Source organism: Globicephala melas, chromosome 9 (assembly GCF_963455315.2).
Source record: "Globicephala melas chromosome 9, mGloMel1.2, whole genome shotgun sequence".
Lineage (NCBI taxonomy): Eukaryota > Metazoa > Chordata > Mammalia > Artiodactyla > Delphinidae > Globicephala > Globicephala melas.
In genome coordinates, this window is record NC_083322.1 from 56,243,608 (window position 1) to 56,264,584 (window position 20,977).

General features: G+C 35.0%; 1 protein-coding gene across 2 annotated transcripts in view; it reads left to right on the plus strand.

Moving 5' to 3' along the window:
• The window catches only part of VPS50 (VPS50 subunit of EARP/GARPII complex), a 135,737-nt gene that overhangs the window by 18,588 nt on the left and 96,172 nt on the right, over positions 1–20,977 (plus strand). For both annotated transcript variants that reach the window (XM_030857259.2, XM_060304599.1), the window contains exons 3-9: positions 1,644–1,766; positions 4,644–4,715; positions 6,882–6,935; positions 7,744–7,814; positions 8,587–8,704; positions 8,788–8,823; positions 9,977–10,059. In XM_030857259.2, the coding sequence (XP_030713119.1) occupies positions 1,644–1,766; positions 4,644–4,715; positions 6,882–6,935; positions 7,744–7,814; positions 8,587–8,704; positions 8,788–8,823; positions 9,977–10,059 (557 nt within the window). The remainder of the gene's footprint in view (positions 1–1,643; positions 1,767–4,643; positions 4,716–6,881; positions 6,936–7,743; positions 7,815–8,586; positions 8,705–8,787; positions 8,824–9,976; positions 10,060–20,977) is intronic.

Here is a 20,977-nt window from a genome sequence, read left to right on the forward strand (position 1 = left end):
ACGACTTTGCCTTCTCTTTTCAATTTATTGGAATTTTAAATGTAAACAGTTAAGTATTCTCTTAAGTTTCAGATTTATTGCTCTCATATTTTCTTTTAGTTTGAATATACCTAGAGGAATTTATAGTAATAATTTTATCAATTTAAAATATAAATTAAAATCTAAAAGATATATAAGCTAGGCTCTTTTTTATAAATGAAAACTAGCCCTGCCATAAAATAATCTAGAGTATCTCTATTTGGAAAATATTGTCCTCAAATTAACCATATAATTTTTGTGTATTTAATTAGTGATGATTCATTAAGAATTTTTGTTAAGTATTATTTTGACTGTAAAATGATTTTAAATACTAGTTTCTTTTTCAAAAAATTTACTTATTTTTTTGGGCTGTGTTGAGTCTTCATTGCTGTGCACAGGCTTTCTCTATTTGTGGCGAGCGGGGGCTACTCTTCATTGAGATGTGCGGGCTTCTCATTGCGGTGGCTTCTCTTGTTGCAGAGCACAGGTGCTAGGGCACGCGGGCTTCAGTAGTTGCGGCTCGTGGGCTCTAGAGCGCAGGCTCAGTAGTTGTGGCACACAGACTTAGTTGCTCCCCAGCATGTGGGATCTTCCCGGACCAGGGCTTGAACCCGTGTCCCCTGCATTAGCAGGCGGATTCTTAACCACTGTGCCACCAGGGAAGTCCCAATACTAGTTTCTTTTTGTGTACTTAAATGTATTTGAGATTAATTTTAATAAAAAAACTGAATGACTAAATTATAAATAATGTCTGGTATTATAATAAATTATAAATAAATAATGTCTTGATTGAGTGTGTCAGAGAGTGGGTATCCGAGTTATTGAAATTTTCCAGTTAACTGAAGGTTTATCCAATTATGCAGTGAACTTGCATAGGATAAGGATGCTGACATTAAGGGTAGGGATTTGTCTGTTAAGCTCTTTTTTTGTTGTATAAATCCATAGAAGCCCCATACTCTATCATTAGAAAGCAAGCATTTTATCAAACTCAGAGCTTTAGGTTCATAATCAGTTCATTAATTGTAGTATCAGTACACCTTGAAGGAAGCCTCATGGAATTACAGAGCTAAACTTGTGAACCTTTTCTAGACATAAAATTACAGAACTAATCTTGTGAACCGTTTCTGGAACCAGTATTTCTTAGCCAAGCAGTGAGATTTTCAGCAGAAGGATTTCTGCTGTTCAGGGTTCCAGTACTAATTGTGACCTGAAAGTCACTGAGATGTACGCTGGTTATCTGTGTTGAGAGAGATTTAGAACATTGTTAGATGATGAAAACGTATATATATGTGATATGTATATATGATAGATATTAGGTAGTCTCTTTGTTTTTTCCTTTTGTTAAACATCTAAATTCTCTCAGCTGCTAGTTGGCATGCAAGGAATTGAAAATAAAATCTAGATCTTCAAACTGGCTTGTTTTTCCCTCCAGTAGATGGGTAGTTTTTAGTGTTCGGCTGTTTACTAATTTTCCATGAACTTTCCTGTTTTCTATTAGTTTGTCTCTTTGGTCAGAATGTTTCCTGGGAGAACTGTCAGTGTTAAGACAGATGATTATTTATGTCCGTGCAGATAGAATTATAACAGTTACAAGTACTATAATTGTGGTTTCCTTTCCCTTAAAGGAGGAATTTCGAGAACTTCGAGAACAACCTAGTGATCCTCAAGCTGAACAAGAACTAATTAATAGTATCGAACAAGTGTATTTTTCTACGGACTCATTTGATATTGTTAAATATGAGCTGGAGGTAAAAAAAAAAAATTCATTAACCTATCTAAAGCTTATTTTGTTCAGTGACTGAATTTGTGAGTGAGATATGAATGCCTTTTAGGGGCATTGTAGTTTTTTGATACCAGGACTGGTCTATGATGACCATATTGTGACTAAACTATCAGCATTGTTTAAAGATGAGAGTATTTTTAAAAATGAAAAATTAAGTGCAGCTATAGAATATTGGTCCAGGAAACATTTTTGTATTTTTGGTTTTTAACTGTTATCACACAATATGTTAGTATGCTGTCTCTATCTTATTTTATGTTGGCTAAATATGTTTGGGAAAGCTCTGAGACCTTTTTTTTTTTGCGGTACATGGGCCTCTCACTCCTGTGGCCTCTCCCGTTGTGGAGCACAGGCTCCGGACGCGCAGGCTCAGCGGCCATGGCTCACGGGCCCAGCCACTCTGCGGCATGCGGGATCTTCCCGGACCGGGGCACAAACACATGTCCCCTGCATCGGCAGGCGGACTCTCAACCACTGTGCCACCAAGGAAGCCCAGGGAAAGCTCTGAGACTTTTAATCATGAAAGTATATTTACATAATTGTTTAGTCATAATAAATACCCCATGCCTTAATTTTTTTTTTAATTTATTTTTTTAACATCTTTTTTGGAGTATAATTGCTTTACAATGTTGTGTTAGTTTCTGCCGTATAACAAAGTGAATCATCTATACATATACATATATCGCCATATCCCCTCCCTCTTGTGTCTCCCTCCCATCCTCCCTATCCCACCCCTCTAGGTGGTCACAAAGCACAGAGCTGATCTACCTGTGCTATGCGGCTGCTTCCCACTAGCTATCTGTTTTACATGTAATAGTGTATATATGTCAGTGCCACTCTCTCACTGCGTCCTAGCTTACCCTTCCCCCTCCCTGTGTCCTCAAGTCTATTCTCTACGTCTGTGTCTTTATTCCTGTCCTGCCCTTAGGTTCCTTAGAACCTTTTTTTTTTTTAGATTCCATATATATGTGTTAGTATACAGTAATTGTTTTTCTCTTTCTGATTTCACTCTGTACGACAGACTCTAGGTCTATCCACCTCACTACAAATAACTCAATTTCATTTCTTTTTATGGCTGAGTAATATTCCATTATATATATGTGCCACAACTTCTTTATCCATTCATCTGTTGATGGACACTTAGGTTGCTTCCATGTCCTGGCTATTGTAAATAGTGCTGCAATGAACATTGTGGTACATGTCATTTTAAAAATTTATTTATTTATTTTTGCTGTGTTGGGTCTTTGTTTCTGTGCGAGGGCTTTCTCTAGTTGTGGCAAGTGGGGGCCACTCTACATCGTGGTGCACGGGCCTCTCACTATCGCGGCCTCTCCTGTTGTGGAGCGCAGGCTCAGTAGTTGTGGCTCACGGGCCTAGTTGCTCTGCGGCATGTGGGATCCTCCCAGACCAGGGCTCAAACCCATGTCCCCTGCCTTAGCAGGCAGATTCTCAACCACTGCACCACCAGGGAAGCCCAACATGTCACTTTTTGAATTATGGTTTTCTCAGGGTATATGCCCCGTAGTGGGATTGCTGGGGCGTATGACTTCAGACTATACTACAAAGGTACAGTAATCAAGATAGTATGGTACTGGCACAAAAACAGAAATACAGATAAATGGAACAGGATAGAAAGCCCAGAGATAAACCCACGCACATATGGTCACATTGTCTTTGATAAAGGAGGCAAGAATATACAATGGAGAAAAGACAGCTTCTTCAATAAATGGTGCTGGGAAAACTGGACAGGTACATGTAAAAGTATGAGATTAGATCACTCCCTAACACCATATACAAAAATAAGCTCAAAATGGATTAAAGACCTAAATGTAAGTCCAGACACTATAAAACTCTTAGAGGAAAACATAGGCAGAACACTCTATGACATAAATCACAGCAAGATCCTTTCTGACCCACCTCCTAGGGAAATGGAAATAAAAGCAAAAATAAACGAATGGGACCTTAGGAAACTTCAAAGCTTTTGCACAGCAAAGGAAACCATAAACAAGACGAAAAGACAATCCTCAGAATTGGAGAAAATATTTGCAAACGAAGCAACTGACAAAGGATTAATCTCCAAAATTTATAAGCAGCTCATGCAGCTTAATATCATAATTGTTTGTAACATTGGCATTTTACATTTATAAGAACTGCAAAAAAAAGAATAGTAAAGTTCGTGTTTTAGATGAAACCAATTGCAGTATGCATATGTACTTCATATTGCAGTACATGCAGAGTTAGTACCCAACGTATTCTGAAATTTCATCATCAGTTGACTGAGACTTGAAGTTTAACTTGGGAGTTTCCCATCTACACAATGGAATGCATTTTTGTTAGTTTCCATACTATCCTCCAGCATATGTATAATCCAGAATGTACTCCAACAACTGTCACTATCACACTGTAGTGCTTAGTTACCATTCATAGTATTTCAGAGGGGAAATATGTTTTGAGTTCTGGACGAGTAGGGATATATGGTGGCTGGTAGAGTGGGGGATAAGGGTTAGGACTTTCTCACATTCTCCTGTTGCAGGTTGTGGAAGCAGTGTTTCCCAGCTCAGGGGCCGGAGTCCCGGTGGTAGTGGGGATTCCAGGAGTTTGGAGGTGGCAGCAGTGGAGATAGCAGGGCTGGGTGAGGGATGGAACTTGAGTACCAGGGGGTTGGGTAACAGAGATATAGGCTTTTGTGTCTGGAGTCTAGTGGGGAGGTGGGGAGGATGGGAGGAGTGGGATGTGACACCGTTTTGTATGTGCAGGTTGTAGTTCCTAAGTCAGGTGTGCAGGTAAATGAAACCAAATTAAACAATTGATTTTTTACTCTTTATTTATGGATTTTTTTTTTTAGAAGCTCCCTCCTGTTCTCAATTTGCAAGACTTAGAGGAGTACAGAGACAAATTAAAACAACAGCAAGCTGCAGTAAGTAAAAAACACATTTCTGACAAAACTGTAAATGAAACACAACAGAGAGGTGTAACGTTTGCAGGTTTTATTGTTTAACTAATATACTAACATTTTAAACAAACCTTATTATTTAACATGACTTTGACTCAAATGATGCATTTGTACTTATTCAAATTTATTGTCTATTCAGTTTCCCTCACATTACCTTGATAGATATGCTTCTAGAACTTGGAGTTCTTTCTCTGGAATCCTAAACGTGATCAAAGAATTTTGAACTTTTTTTTCCGATTACTAAGTACCTTTTTAGATTACTCCTTGTCATGCATGCATGACTTTCCTACCCATAGTTTTATGATGGAGCTTTCTTATCTCAGAATAAAGGCTCCCACTTCTAGTTGAAATAGGTCCAAAGAGATTACAGGGTTAAGATTCATTAAATCTGAATTGCTGTCACTATTTAATCGTGTGATGTTGGGCAAGTCACTTAACCTTGCTAAATCTCTTGTTTCATCTGTGAAGTAATGGGTTGGGTTGGGCCTGCATTTTCTCTAATGCCGTAAAATTCTGTGATTTTGTATTTTCCTTGTGTTAGGCTGAATTCCTTTTATAAAACTCAGACTGTACTGTAGAAGATTAAGTAATGGTAGTAAGTGGTCTTGTTAATTTTTTAATACCGAAAGAGCAATTGTAATAAATTTAGCCATTTTAATTTAAGGTATGATCTTTAATAATACATCTGACAAATAAAGGAGGATATACTTCTCTTTCTTTAGTGTTACACCCAGATGTCTCAGTTGGTGCTTGGATCTCCCTGGGGGTAGCAGCATTGGTGTGGGGAAGGGCCTTGAGCACTAGAGGGTTGTGCGGTAAAAACATGTTGTTGTTTTTGGAGAATTAGAGTTCAGTGGATGGTGGCACCTTTTGCCTTCTCCTGGTTTCAGCATATTTAAATATGTACTCCTCCATCTCTGTACTTTATGTGGTAGTATTCTTTTGGGGATGAACCCCACCACAAGGGCTGTGTAGCACAGTGGCCTTTGGAATTTAATCAACCTGGCCTTGAATCCTGACCTTGCAGCTTACTAACTGTGGGTGAATTACTGCTATGTTTAAGATTACTCATCGGGAAAATGAAGCATGTAACCCATTTCAGTAGATTGTCATAAGTACTAATTGAGATAATGTAGGAAAAGCAGTCAGTATACTGCCTAGCACAGTGTAGACTAACAATAACTACATGGTCTATTTAAAACAAAAAAAATGAAAAACCCATAACTCAAAAAAAAAAAAGGCAATGACCCAAATAAATAAATAAATAAAGTGATAACAATCCCCAATTTGGTAAAATTAGGTGGGTTTCTGTCCGTGTACATCTATACACATTCATATCTATACAAATCTATACAAATTCATAGCAGATTAAGAAAACATGAAAGAATTAACACAATCTTTGAATGTATGTGTAGTGTTTTGTTCTCAGTTGGCTTGGGGAAGGGGATACAGTTGTGTTTCTTGAGCAGATATTCACTAAATACCATTGGTGTGCCATGCTTCATGCTGGACGTGGTACCTCTGTAGTGTAGTCCTACAGGGGCCCCTGAAATTGTGAAATAAGAGGCTCATGTTCAAAATCATTATAATTCTAACTCGCATATGTTACCGTTTTTCATGGAACTGACCAAGAAACCTTAGGTATCTTCAGAGCACTCCAGAAAACACGCTTCCTGTTTTTCAGAAGTAGTGGACCAAACTGCTGTTTGTCTTCTTACGCGGTACAAAGGATTTAAAGGGTGTTCTGTTTCCCAGATAGAATTTCCATAAATTCAGTAGATTAAACATTTATTTATCTTAACAAGTCTATCTTTTTTAAAGCAAATCCTGTACCCTTAAAAATGGTTATACTTTTGTGCATGTTAGTTAAAGCAGATACTCATGTTATTAACAATAATAATGACCACATATTGAGTTTCTATTAAGGACCAAGTACTGTGCTACATGCTATATCTCTTGTACTAATTTCATAGCCAAAGAAATGTACGTGGCCAATGCATGCCAGTATTTGCTGTAGAAGTTATTAGGAAGACCTATGGAATATTCTTGCTAAAATTTTAAATGTAGAATGTAATAGGAAGCATGAGGCTTTTTCTTTTATTTCCTTTGTTTGATTGCATGTTCTTATAGGTCTCTAAAAAAGTAGCAGATTTAATCCTTGAAAAACAGCCTGCTTATGTAAAGGTAGGATAACATTTGTTATTTTTAATAGTAAAATATTAAAAATGTTTGAGTGACTTATACTTGGAACTTGAAATATTTTCATTTATTCTTTTGTCTATAGTTTATAGCAGCATATTAACTCTATTTGGGTTGTGTATATGTATGTCTTTTTTCTCTCATTTGGGGAATTTACCAAACTGCAAGAAGTGGAAGAGTTTTTATATTTGATTCTAAAGTAATCTATTTGGTTTTCCTAACTTGAAGAGCCAATGAAAATTGCTTCAGTGCACTTTGTAACTCATAGATCATTAATAATGACTGCTCAGTCTGCCTTTAAAATAAGATAAAATTGGAACTGTCTAGCTGAATCTGCCCTTTCATCAGAAAATAAGAGACTTCAAAATCCATTGAAATATCTTAACAGTGTTCAAATGAAGACATTCATTGTCAAAGCACCTTAGCAAACAAATCATATTTGTCATATACTTAATTACCTCATGAAGTTCTGTTGGATAGAAACATTTAAACGGATATATTATTAGTGTTTATTTACGCCCGTCTAAAGAGGTTGGGTCTAGATTTCCTTATAAACAATACTGCCTAAATATTTTGTTACATGCCATTGTGAAAATCAATTGAAAGTGGTTATTTAAAATAATTTTGTGGAAAAATATACCAACAATGTTCAAGTTCAGGTATTTTTGTTGCTACTTTGTTTTCCAAGCAGGCTTTTCTTTGAAGCCCACTAAAGTTTTTGTTAGAGAACCATACCAATAAGAAAGAAAAATAAAATGCCTCAAACAGTAACCTACACCTAATCTTTCCATAGGAACTTGAAAGAGTTACCTCATTACAGACAGGTCTTCAGTTAGCTGCTGTTATCTGCACAAATGGGAGGAGGTATTGCATTTGATGATACTTTGTTCAAGCTGAGTAACATTTAAGAGAAACTCTGAAACTGTCATGGAAAATTGATTTTTTTATGATGATTGCGGTTTATAGAATGCCATTCATTAACTGAACATATATAATGGTCTAAAAACTGCACTAAGAAGGTCTGTGAGAAATGTCTTTAAATCTTGTTATGGATTAAAAATATTATTGTTTTTGTGTTGCTTAAATCCGTGCTTCTCAAACTGTCTTTGGTGAAGAACCAGTTTTCTTTTTTTTTTTCTTTTTTAATTTCCAACTTGTTACAGACTATTGTTTTTGTAAAATGCAATAAAAACAAATTTCTAGGAAAATGAATTTAAAAAGACCCAACCAAACACATATAAAATAGTCTCATTTTTTCTATTATCAGATTCATCAAGCATAAAATTATTGTGTTAACTTTTGCTCTGTGTGTTTAAAAATTTTTTTATTATTGGATTCATCAAGCATAAAATTGTTTTGTCAACTTTTCTTCTACATGTTTTTAAATGCTTATTCTTAATTTCTGTACTTTTGTGGTAGATCAGTAACAGTTTGAAGATTGGTATCAGACCACCCACCATGCTTCAAGTAATGCTGGTTTAGTTTGAGCCGTTGAATAAATTTGTCAAATAGTGCTCACAGTCCCCAAATTTAAGAGCAATTCAGGATACTATCTCATTAATTGCCTAATTGTTCTGTGTGGATAGTGTTCTTATTATACTAGAAAAACTTAACTATTTATTTTTCACTTTTACAGACACTTGAATATTGCAAAGGAAGGTTTTACTCAAGCTAGTTTAGGCCTTCTTGCAAATCAAAGGAAACGTCAGTTGCTGATTGGACTTCTGAAATCTCTGAGAACTATAAAAACATTGGTATATACAGGTTACTTTTTAAAAGTTAAAGCTTAATTTTATGGTTGAAACAGATTTTACCTTTTGATTTATGTTCTTTTCAGCAAAGAACAGATGTCCGCTTAAGTGAAATGCTGGAGGTAAGTTTACAAGGCTTGGAAATTTGGTGATCCTAATAATATTAAATAGAGAATTATTGTGAAAAAAATTCAGATGTGCATTTTTCTCAAATTGGTATATGGTATGAAGAGCATTTTTAGACATGTAAAGGAACTTGCTGTAGTGCATCTTCTTCTATTGATATAATATACTTCATTTAGAAAAAATTATTGGGGGAAATGTTCAGTTTGTAGCAATGTGGGAGTGTTAACTTCAGTATCTTTTGATTATATCTGTGCCCAAATAGCAATGAAATTATCTTTTGTGTCTAACATAAAGTAGTGATTTGAGGAGTATGTCATAGATTAGTTATGTTTGGTGTCTCATATATTAATTGATTTTCTGAGTGAGCTATCTGTTTTCTGTTTGATGCTTTCTTAGCATTGTCTGTATACTTCCGCTATAAGTTTCACCAAAGCCTAATATATTACGTGTTTCCCCATAATACTCGAGCACCTTTGGGTAGGTACTTTGTCATCTCAGCATCCCCTGTGGTTTGAATTGCCTTTGTTGAATTTAGATATGAACTTCAGGAACTTTTTTTAATGATTTTCTGTATAATCACTGTATTACTTCTAAACTATTACCACTAAAACTAGGGTTTGAGAAGTGAAAAATTCATTTGCCATTAAATTACTGTTTAGGAATATTTGGGGCCATTAATGAATATTTCACTTTTTTCCAAATTTATTTGTTTAAGAATATTTATGGATTTATGATAGAACTGTTGAATGTTGATTACAAGTAGAATGCATACTGATTTGGAACATTTTCTATAAACATTACTGAAAGAAGAATGTTAACAGTTAAAGAACTCCTTCCCTCTGAAGCAGCTTGTACTTCTTTGTAGGCTTTATCTACATGTCATGGTCTCAGAGGGCTATTACTGTGTTTTTAAGGGAACAGCATATTTTTTTCATGGATACATTTTAGGCCTGGAGGTAGTTGCTTTGTTATATTTTACTATTTTGGTGTATTTTACTATTTATCTGTTGTTGGTATTATGATCCTTATTTGAGAGGAATTAAAATTTTCTGGTGCTGTAACTTTGGATAGAGTATGAACAGAGATTTTTCTTTTTCAGAAGCTTTAAGAAAAATGTTTCCGGCCTAATGACTTCTGTTGTTGATTCAGGAGGAAGACTATCCAGGAGCTATTCAGCTGTGCCTGGAATGTCAGAAAGCTGCTAGCACTTTTAAACATTACAGTTGCATAAGGTAAGGTGATGTAAAATTTTTAAAGCTGACTTTATTGTCAGTTTTTATATAGGAGTTGTGTAACATACAATGGTAATAAACACTGAATATTAATATTAAGTGCTATGTTCTAGTTTAGCCTTCTTATTTGTAAATGAGCAGCACAGTAAAATTATAAATAAAAATTCTTAACGTTTGAAAGATCAGATACTTTCTAATCCTGTTTCTTGTCACCTCATTGAAACTCTTTTTTTCATATTTTTTCCAATCTTATTGATTTCATTTTTATGGAGTAGTAGAGAATAAATTCATCTGTTCATGTCTCCATTGCAGCTCTTGAGAATTCTTCCTCCTTAACTATGCCCAGATTATAAATATTGAGAGTTCTGTTGCAGTTTGCTTTTCAGATCCAGATGGTTCAATTGTTGGCTCATCATGATAAGAATTCTTTTGGAAAATTTAAAGTGATTTCACTTTATGTAGGAGTCATCTTTGTAATATTTAAGTGATTATGTATTTAATGTATTATATCTTCTGTTTATTTATAAAATGTACAATGTAAAAATAGCTGCTGCATTCTCTGCTCTTAGTTCTAACTTTATTAATGGATTTTGGTCTGCTTAAAATGAAGGTTTTGCATTAGTTGTGACAGTACCTTGAGGAATTTCTAATCCTCAAGTGTAATTTCCGCCATTCCTCTAAAAGCATCAAAAATAAATATAGAATCTAGGGAAAATAGTGAGCTTGCCAAGGAAACCCAGTTTCAAATTAAATTCATACTTAGCCTAGAATGAGTCCCTTAGCCTCCCCTGTATGGAGAATCTGGCACTCAGTGAGCAGGATGCACTGATATTGTAGATGTTGATTGCTAGTATCTGAAAAAATAAAAGGATTATGAAAGGACAAAACATTAATACAGCTTTGGATTAAATTTTTTCTTTTAATATGCTCTCACATCATAGGTCTGTGCTGGGTATAGAATAACTAGGTATTTTCCCCCTAGAGATGATATTTTTTTTTCTTTAGGATTATGTATATTGAAGCGACCACTTTTTATTTGATTAAGAAGTGCATAGTTGGGTAGTACCAGTAATATTTTTATTTTATCCATTTTGATAATGATTAACTTTCACTATTAAAAACTTGATTATGTCATTTATACTTACTAAGTTGGGTGAATAAGCTCTAATATGTTGAATATATTTGAAAATTTCTAGCAAGGCCTTCTGGCTCCTGAAGAAGCATAGCACTCATTTAGTTCATTTCGTGGTGGTAAATCTGTTAGAATGAGAAAAGCTTATTTATGATTGGCTCAAAATACTTCAGGCAGTTATGTATTTACTGAGCGTTTATTATATGCTAGGTGGTTTGTTTTGGAATTGGCTGTATAGTGATGAACCACATATAATGTAATCAGTATAATCCATGGTTTTCTAGAGTGCTTAGTCTATCAAGATGGATTTGGATTGAAGTAGGCCCAGGTGGAATGGGGCTTTATAGAGAAGGAAGTTGAGCATACGGTGGAAGCATTGGGATCTAATTTTCCTTAGGGGGTCAGGACTAAGGAGGACCTGAAGGAGGTGCAGGAGGGATTAGCTAAACCAAGGTATGAGGTGTTGTAGATACGAGATTACGGGTATCATGATGAAGTCTTTGTTGCAGAGATGCCAAGCAAAATGAGGACGAAAATATCTATAGCATTTATAGCAACAAAGAAATCAGAGTTGACCTTGTTAGGGACAGATTTGGTTGAAGTGTAAGTGTAGGATGAGGAAATTTTATATGGAGGAGAGATGTGGAATTGAGAAGGAGCAACCTGAGTATTTGAAAATCAATGAGAAAGAGTGAGAGGTTAAAAATAAGACAGAGAACGTAATAATAAAGCTTCGTAGGGATTATTGGAGAGATTGACTTCGAAAAAGTCACCATTCTATTATAATAGGAAAGAATGAGTTTGGAAATTTGTTGGCAGGAGATTGAGGGTGCAGGTGACATGTTGACACTTCATTTTTTCCATTAATTAAAATTTTTGTTTTAGGTTTGTTAAAGTAAATATCTTACTTGGTGAGAGTTAACTATAAAAAACTGAAAGAAATCCTTATTTGGGCTTTTTCAAGTTAGCGTGAAGTGGCTTCTAAGCACTTTTTCATTTTTATGTATATAGTGATATGTGGAGGAGTTATCTGACCTGATAAAAAGTTTTGATCAGAAAGATCTGTAATGATGATGTAAATTAATCATTGTTTTATTTTAGATAATACGGTATATAAGCAGCATGCTATGTTTACATATATGAGTCATACATGCAGTAATAAGAAAAGTTTGTCTTATATTCTGAAAATAGGTAAAAATACATGCACAGATAAATTAAAATGTCCTAAGGAATTCATTGTAGTGGGATTTTATCTTAGACTTCCCGGAAATCTGTTACAGTTGTGTTTTTAACTTGGTGATTTAGTGACAACATCAGGGTGGCTCCGAAAGCAGAGCTGTTAGTTGGAAATGCTGGGTGGTGATGATAGGCCCTCCACCAGCAATTCTTCTCCCCCACATAGAGCAGTGTTTCCTTTGCCTGCCACCATTCACCTTCTCCCTTCACCTCTTATTTCACCCGTTAGCTCCTAGTTGGGAGAACGTAGGTTTGTTCACTTCTTGTAGATAATGTGATATAGGAAATAGAAATAGAATTAGTTGATATGTGGCACAGATTGAGTCCCCAAAAATGAAAGGAATTTTATTCTAATTTCCTTTTATTTTTGTCTTTATTAATTAGATGCCCCTTTCTTATTCTATGCATTTATTTTTGTTTTGCTTTTTCCTCTGGTCTGCTGAATACAATCAGTATTGAACCTGTTCTTGAGCTCTTTCATTGAGTCTGTTCACACATAATTCACCAACACTTTAAACATTCTTTTAATTTACCTGGGTCTGTGGAATTTAGCAAAGGCAAGATTCAATCTTTGCTTGGACCTGAGTGCATCAGGGTGAAAAGTCATTTGACACTCTGGTAATCATAGGAATAGTTATTTCCAACTGAATTCACACTCTTACTTTCTTTAACATTTAAATGTATTTTTATTCCTGTTGATGGTTAGAGAATCAAGAAATATATTCTTTTTTAGAAATGTCCTTTAAGAGGATCATTCCATGATTCTGAGCGTTTCTGAATTCTTGTGTGGTGTTTGTTTTTCTGTTTTTATGTTGCAGGCAAAGTCATATGTACAGTGTATCTACTCATGCACTTCTTAATTTTTCTTTAGTAGATTATATGTTCCTCTTTTCTTTCCTAGTCACATTGCTCCTTTATTGGAAATAAAGTACTTGGTAGAAGGCAGAGACTCTTAGGAGTAGATTACATGGAACAACTGAGGGTTGACTCTTATGATTCTGAAAATAGAAAAAAAGAGAATTCACAAATTTGCTTCTGCATAAAGAGGCATTGACTGTTTACCTAGTAAGTCTCAGGTTATATGACTATGTAGTTTAATACGTGAAGTACCAAGCAATTTGGTATACCCAGTTAATTGAAAAATGAAAGAAAACTGGTAGCTCTTCAATACCTTGTGTCTTCCTTGAGATGTGCTGTGTTTCAGCATCTTTAGTAAAAGATACTGTAACACCAGTTTTGTTCACTTTGATAACTGACAGGGTCCATTTTTACATTATTTGACATTTCTTGAGTTGATTGACAGAGTTATATAGTTGGGATTTACTGGGAATAAGAATCAGTGTGTTTATGTTAAAATACGTCTGAATAAAGCATTTAATTTCTTTATCACTTGACATTTATCTAAATTAGTTTCAAGAAAAGTTATTAAAAGTCAGAACTTCTTTATTTTTTAAAATTTCATTTGAAAGAAACTACTGGAATGTACCTGAGAGCATGCTGGATTATGCTCTGAAAAGTTTGTATACCAACTGAACTAGTTTGTTGAAGACTACATTTTAACATACGCAGATGGATTTAATTTCTCATAATCTTTAAAATATCCTTTTATTTTTTTCTCTGAAGACGATCTTGGCAGTTGAAAGAAAATTGCAGGTTTTAGAACTTTAAATCACAGAATAATGAGCACAGCTTTTAGGTACAAATACAGCAGTACTTGGGACTATTCTTCCCCTGTTGCCCTTGATTTCATCTTAGCAAGCAGTGCCTGCTCTCTTTCTCTAGACTCAGGCAGGGGGAGTGCAGGAACCTTACCTGGAGCAGTGTTGAGCAGTGAGTGTTTGTGCAGGATCACCAGGCCTGCTTAGCTACACCCATATGTAGATCTGAAGTCCCTGTTGCTTGATTGGCTTGGGCTGAGTTATTGATACCATGTTATTTGGACACCACCTGCATTCCTTATGTTTTATCTTAACTTCTTTTCCTCTGGCTTCCTCCCCCACACAGTGCCATTTAAAATTAAAGTGAAATCTACACAAAACGTAATACTTGAACAAAACGTCTTAAAAGGTAAAGACTTTTCTTTCTGCCCACCCATCATTCCCTTTCCTACTACCTAGTATAAACTGCTTTTACAGCTTATTAATTTTTTTCCTAATAGATTTCACTGTAATTTAACTACATGAGAATATCTTTTTCCTGATTTATCACTGTAGATAGTTGTTGATGCTCTGACTGTTTACTCCCCATAATAAAAATCAATAAGAGATAGGTGTTTGGTATACATTTTCCTTCTATTTGCTTCTCCATCTTCCAAGTTTTGTTAGTGAAACTCTTATTTTTACTTGGTCAAGTTTATAATGTTTATATTCTTTTCACAACTATAATTAAATCTGTGCGTTTTCCAACTGGTTACTTCTAAAAAAACTAACCTAATAGAAATCATATTTACTATATTATGTTTATTTAAATATTATTATCTGCAGAACTGAGTGATTGGACTTATAAAAAAGGAAAAATAATCCTTTGTCTCTGAACGAAAATCAAAATCCATTAGTGTCTTTCTATTTCTGTTGAACATTTTTCACCTTTTTGTTATGACTCGGCTGCTATCATTTCTTTGTAATATTCCTTTTTTGTGTATTTCTTTGTCCTGTGTTATAGTTACCTCTCTGAAAATTATTTTTTTTGATATGGGATACATGGGTGTAAGTGTTCAGATTTTGAAATGACCTTAATTTAGTCCATACACAATTGAAAGAAAAATTATTTTTTTCTTTAGAAAATGGAAGGCATTGCTCAGCTGTCTATTCCAGCCTTCTGTTTTGTAGGACAAAGTCAGATGCTACTCCCATTCCATTCCACCATAAATAGTGTCTTTCCTTTAGAATTTTTAGGATTTTTTTTTTCTACTTGAAGTTATAAATTTTCACCTGTCTAGAAAAGTCCTGTGTCACTCTTTACTCCTAGATGATGAGACAAGAATGAAGTATTATTTAATGCTTAACTGCATGAGATGTTATGTTACTTGTTATACCAAGAACTCTTGAAATTTATTTCTCTAGGAATTTGTAATAACAGGCAGTTAAGAGGCAGACTGTGGGATAATATGCCAGTTAACAGCACAGAGTGCATAAACAGAAGCCATCAGAGATGTTCAAGCTGTGAATGGCTCACTTCCCAAACCCCAGCACGAATGGGAAATACTGACATTTATAGGAGTGGGAGTAGAAGCTAGGCACCATTAGCTAAGGCAGCACTGACTATACAGTAATTCTAAATTATATTTTAATAAGGTTTTCTCACTAAAGCTTTATTTTTCAGCTTTTAAATATTGAATCATGATGATGGTGATAATGATGATGGTATAATAATACTTAAAAAATTTTGGCCTTTACTATGTGTCAAGCACTGTACTTGTCATTTTCCTTACTTTTTCTTATTTAACATTAACAAAATATTCCTCAGAGGTGTTGTTGTTGTCTCTCTTTTATAGATGAGGATGTCGATGCTCTATAAAATAAGTGGCAAAGCCAGGATTTAAACTTAGATCTGTTGGGTTGCAGAGCTTGTTGTTCTTTAACCACAACTATGCTAGACTGTCTACCAGTGTGATAGCTGTTATGTGTAGTGGGACTCATGGCTAATAGGCCAATTTATATTATTCTGCTCCAGTATCTGAGTTATATTCTTACTAGAGTTAATTGTATTTTTCCTAAAAGATATTTCTGCCAGTTGTGTTTGTTACTGTATTTATGTTGTTTAAGTAAATAAACTGAGATGAAACACAATTTTTGAAAGTAAGTTGAATGCATTGTAAAAACAGAACATATTGTTAAAAATAAATTTCCTTTTGAATTTTTTGTAGATGAAACAACTCATAAAAAATTGGGGCATATAAGGTAGCAGTGTGATCTGACATTGGGATTGTTTTGCATTTGTTTTTAAGCTCCTGCTTCACTTTTGAGAAACTGAAACTTGAAATTACAGACAACTTACTAGTCATTTGGCTCATATGAGACTAAGAATTTAAAACTCCAGTCAAATGAAAAGACAAGACCTTGGCTCGAAATCAGAAATGGGTGAATGAAGTACATTTATACAATTTTAGTTAAAATATTCAGTACACATAAATATTCTTGTTTTAACTTTGACCAATTGACCAACGAAAACGTCTTCTGCTGAGCTCTAGCACAGGGTTGGCAGAGCGCCTTTGTCTTTAAAGGGCCAGATAATAAATATTTTAAGCTTTGTAGGCCATAGGTCTTGGTTGCAACTCTTCGGCTCTGCCCTTGAAGACCAAGAGCTGCCTTAGATGATATGTAAACAAATACATATGGCTGTGTTTCAATAAAACTTTATTTAGAAACATGGCCGGTTGGCTAGATTTGGTTCCTCAGCCTGACATCTGCTCTGGAATTACAATTCATAAAGTTTGGAGATGTTGTGAACATTTTTAGTGTCCTTAGTAATGGACTCTAGGCTTTCTCTGTGGTGAATGATAGTGTTCTGGGTTAGGTCAGGGATTTCTGAACAGTGTATTTTACTTACGTGTATTTCAGAAGTTTTAGCACTCTACTGAACCATATATAAAGATGTAGTAATTGGGTAACTGGTGTTCAGCATATAATGGAATCTTGAAACTTTAGAGCTAGAAGCAACCTTTTAGATCCAGCCCACTTTTGCATAGGAAACTGATGCCCAGAGTTATTAAGAGACTTGTCTTAAATCACATGGCTTAATAACAGAACAGGGAAAGATCATTAAGAGGCTAATTACTTTCATACTATGTTGTCTTTCAGCAAGTCAACTTTGTACAAAATTTTGATTTATATGCATTTTGCAAGTGTGTGTCCAGATCAGTTATTTAAAAGAAAACTTTTAATTATTTATGGATATGTTATCTTTCATATTTTCTATAGTGATTATAAAAATGCCACCCCAGGGGCTTACCTGGTGGCGCAGTGGTTGAGAGTCCACCTGCTGATGCAGGGAACGTGGGTTTGTGCCCCGGTCCGGGAGGATCCCACATGCCGCAGAGCGGCTAGGCCCGTGAGCCATGGCCACTGAGCCTGCGTGTCCGGAGCCTGTGCTCCGCAACGGGAGAGGCCACAACAGTGAGAGGCCCGCGTACCACAAAAAAAAAAAAAAAGCCACCCCAAAATTGTTTGATTCATTCCATTCACTTGCAGATAGCCTTTAATAGCTTTTAGCCTTTCATCTTACAACTGGTAATTTTTTTGACTGTAATGTAGCTTTTATTTATCCAAATGTTTATGAATAGGTCCTTTTTACATACTTTGATTAATTGAAATAACTGGAATTCAGGTTTCTAAATGATGGCTAAGGGTTTCTTTAAAGGCTATTCATTTAATATGTCCACTCGTTAATCACATTTTTACATATGTATCTTTAATTAGTAGCAAACTGTTGTCAAACTACAGTTGTAGATTTTGAGAGCATTTTTAATAAGACCAAAATGTTTGATTTATAAATTTTATATTTAAAAATTTCTGCATACTATTTACATTACGATGTTTGCATTAACTCTTAATATATAGGCTATAAAATCATTTTAATCATAAATAATAGAAGCAATAAAAACATCTAGATTTATAATAACATTGTAAATAAACTCTAAAGCCCATTTTTTTAATTGCGAAGCTGAAAAAATCATTACTCTCACCTATGAATTAGTTTATATATATTCCTTTTTTCTCCAAACTCACAATATTCCCTGAGAGAATATGTTTACCAGTTCTGATATTTATTATTCTGCGTGTTCTTGCCTCTCCATATCTGTGTCTCTAGCTTGAGCCCTGTGTGATAGAGGAGTGGAACCAGCTTCCACTCTGCTTATCTCGTTTTCTTTCACTAAGGCACCTGTAGACCCAGAGTCTAGTCTGACTCTTTTTCTTCTAAAACGTTCTCCTTTTTTTTTTTTTATCTCTGTAGTTTTTTTTTTAATTGAAGTAGAAAATGGGGGCTGAAAGAATGATGGTAAATTTTTGTCATTTTTTGTTTAAAGTGCAAATTTGACTTTGCAGATATTTATTACCTGCTCTGAGTCAGGCAGTGAGTTTAGTTAGTCCTGGGGCGTCACTGGGGAATAAGCCACAGTCTGCTCTGACAGATAGTCACAGATATTTCTTTACTATAATTCAGGGTGCTGTAAGCAGAGCATTGTGAAACTTAAGGGAACAGTCAGCAGAGGAAGACTTCTGAGAAAAGATGACATTTGGAAGATAGATGGACATTTGGGCCCAAGTGAGAAAAGGAGAACGTACTTTATAGTTATTGTGAACATTATATGCAAGAACAGAGGGTGTGAAAGTCTGGGGTTTGTTTGGGGAGTTGCACATAGTCCATATGACTAAAATACAGTTGACTCTTGAACAATGTAGGGGTGAAGGGCGCTAACCCTCAGCTCAGTCGAAAATCCATGTATAACTTATATAGTTATAAATTATACTCTGAGTCTGTGATTCTGCTTCTGAGGATTCAACCAACTGAGGATTATGTAGTACTGTAGTATTTACTATTGAAAAATATCCCCTTATAAGTCCACCAGTGCAGTTCCAATCCCTGTTGTTCAAGGGTCAACTGTATAAGCACTGGAAAGTGAATGGGAAGTTAATTTTTCATGTCAATTGTTAAGTCTTATGTGCCATGCTAATTTGGGGCTTTATCCTTGGTTTAATCGGGAGCCATCACACATTTTAAAGCAGTGGATTAATGTGATTTTTATTTCTGCTTTACTTAGGAACTGCAAACTCAGTTGTCTTTAGGGACCAGGCAGGTAACATGTATGTGAAGCTGCCAGATGACAGCAGGAAATGGTCAGGTCTGCAGGACTGTTGGGCCTTGCCTAAAGCCTTTCACATACAAGCTATTGAAAATGATGCATCTGCCAAATCAAACAGAATGTTGACCAAATCCAGTCTGGAGTTAGACCCCTGCTCAGAGCTGTCCCTGAAAGCTTTTTGGAGTTTGTTGTACAATGTTTGGTATGCAGGTTGATGGTGTTCGTCAAATAAACAGATGTATGAGTTGAAGGGTGGGATGTGTGTGTTGTCTGCAGAGATACATTAGGAGGTTATTGAGTGATAATACTTGATTTAGAACACAAACTTGATAAAGGAGAAGCATAGGTGGATATGAGAAATACTGAAATGGTAGAATCATCAGGGTCTGATTACCAGTATATATGAAGAGAGAGAAGAATTAAAGATGGCTTTGGAATTTCCAGCTTGGATTGAATGGGTGGTAGTCATATGAATCAAAAGAGAGAGAACATGGGAGAAGGAACAACTCTGGGAGTTGATACTGATTTTTTTTTTTTTTAAATTGGGTGGAATGAGGAATTATTTAATTCTAAGTGCTAAGGTGCTATCATGGCTATCCTTTTAGAGGTATTATTTTGAAGCCCTTAGCTCTCATTCCTTTTTTTTTTTATTCATTCATTTATTCTTTTTCGGACAGAAATTCTCAGAATCATTTTTTTAAGGAAAATCTCACTCCCGCCTACAGGTATTTCCTTAACCTATATTTGTGTCTGTGGCTATTTTTCAGGCATAAATCCTGGTTAGAGACCCTAATTTTTAAAATAAGGTATTAATCCTACACTGTTGATTGTCAAATCCTGAAGATTTGTTCATTTTCAGTGTTTACTAGAGAATATAATCTTCAATTCTCAACCTTAATCAAAAGCATGCTTATGATAAATAATATTTGTAGAAAATGGTCTTCCTTTATGTTTTTGGATGTTTATCTTTGAGACCATCAGAAACTGGGTACTTGTATTATTATTGGTTTTACTTTTCTGACAAATTGCTTTGCATTTGTGTCTGTCTCTCTCTCTATCAAACCACTTTGGTGTTATCTCCTCAGTTTGCATTAAAAGGCTCTATAAGAAGCAAAGACAAGGAGTCCATGAATCCATATTGTATATTCTGTAAGGCTGTTACCAAGGGTGTTGTTCCTTAGGAGATAAAATATTGCTATCCTCTTTATCAAGACTGGCAAAATTTTCTCTCTCACTTAATGCCAACAAAAGTGATTTTTTTTCTCTTTGTTTTGTTTTTTCTCTTGAGTTACTGGTGTGTTTTGATATTCTGGACACTGAATTGTGTACTCTGGGCTTCCCTATTTGTTTTGACTGCTAGGACTTTGAGAGTCACATTTATAATCAGATGACAGTTGTAAAAAACCTTGTATAATTTTGGTGTATTAAACAACATCTTCCACTTGTTCTTACTGTTTTATTTTAGTTTTGCCTTAACCTCTTTTGTTAAAAATGTTTTCTCTAAAATTGTATTTATTTTGTTAGATACCACAGATCTTTTTTAATATTGGGATATTATAATTCAAATAATATCAGTGTTTTAAAAAACTGACCTAGGGAGAATTAAAGGGGAAAGAAATCAGATTCAATCACATATTCTAAGTGTATAACTCAATATATTTTTACAAAGTGAACATAATTGTGTAATTACCTCCCAGAAACAGAAACAGAACTAGAACATTTCTAATACCCCAGAAACTTCCTTCATG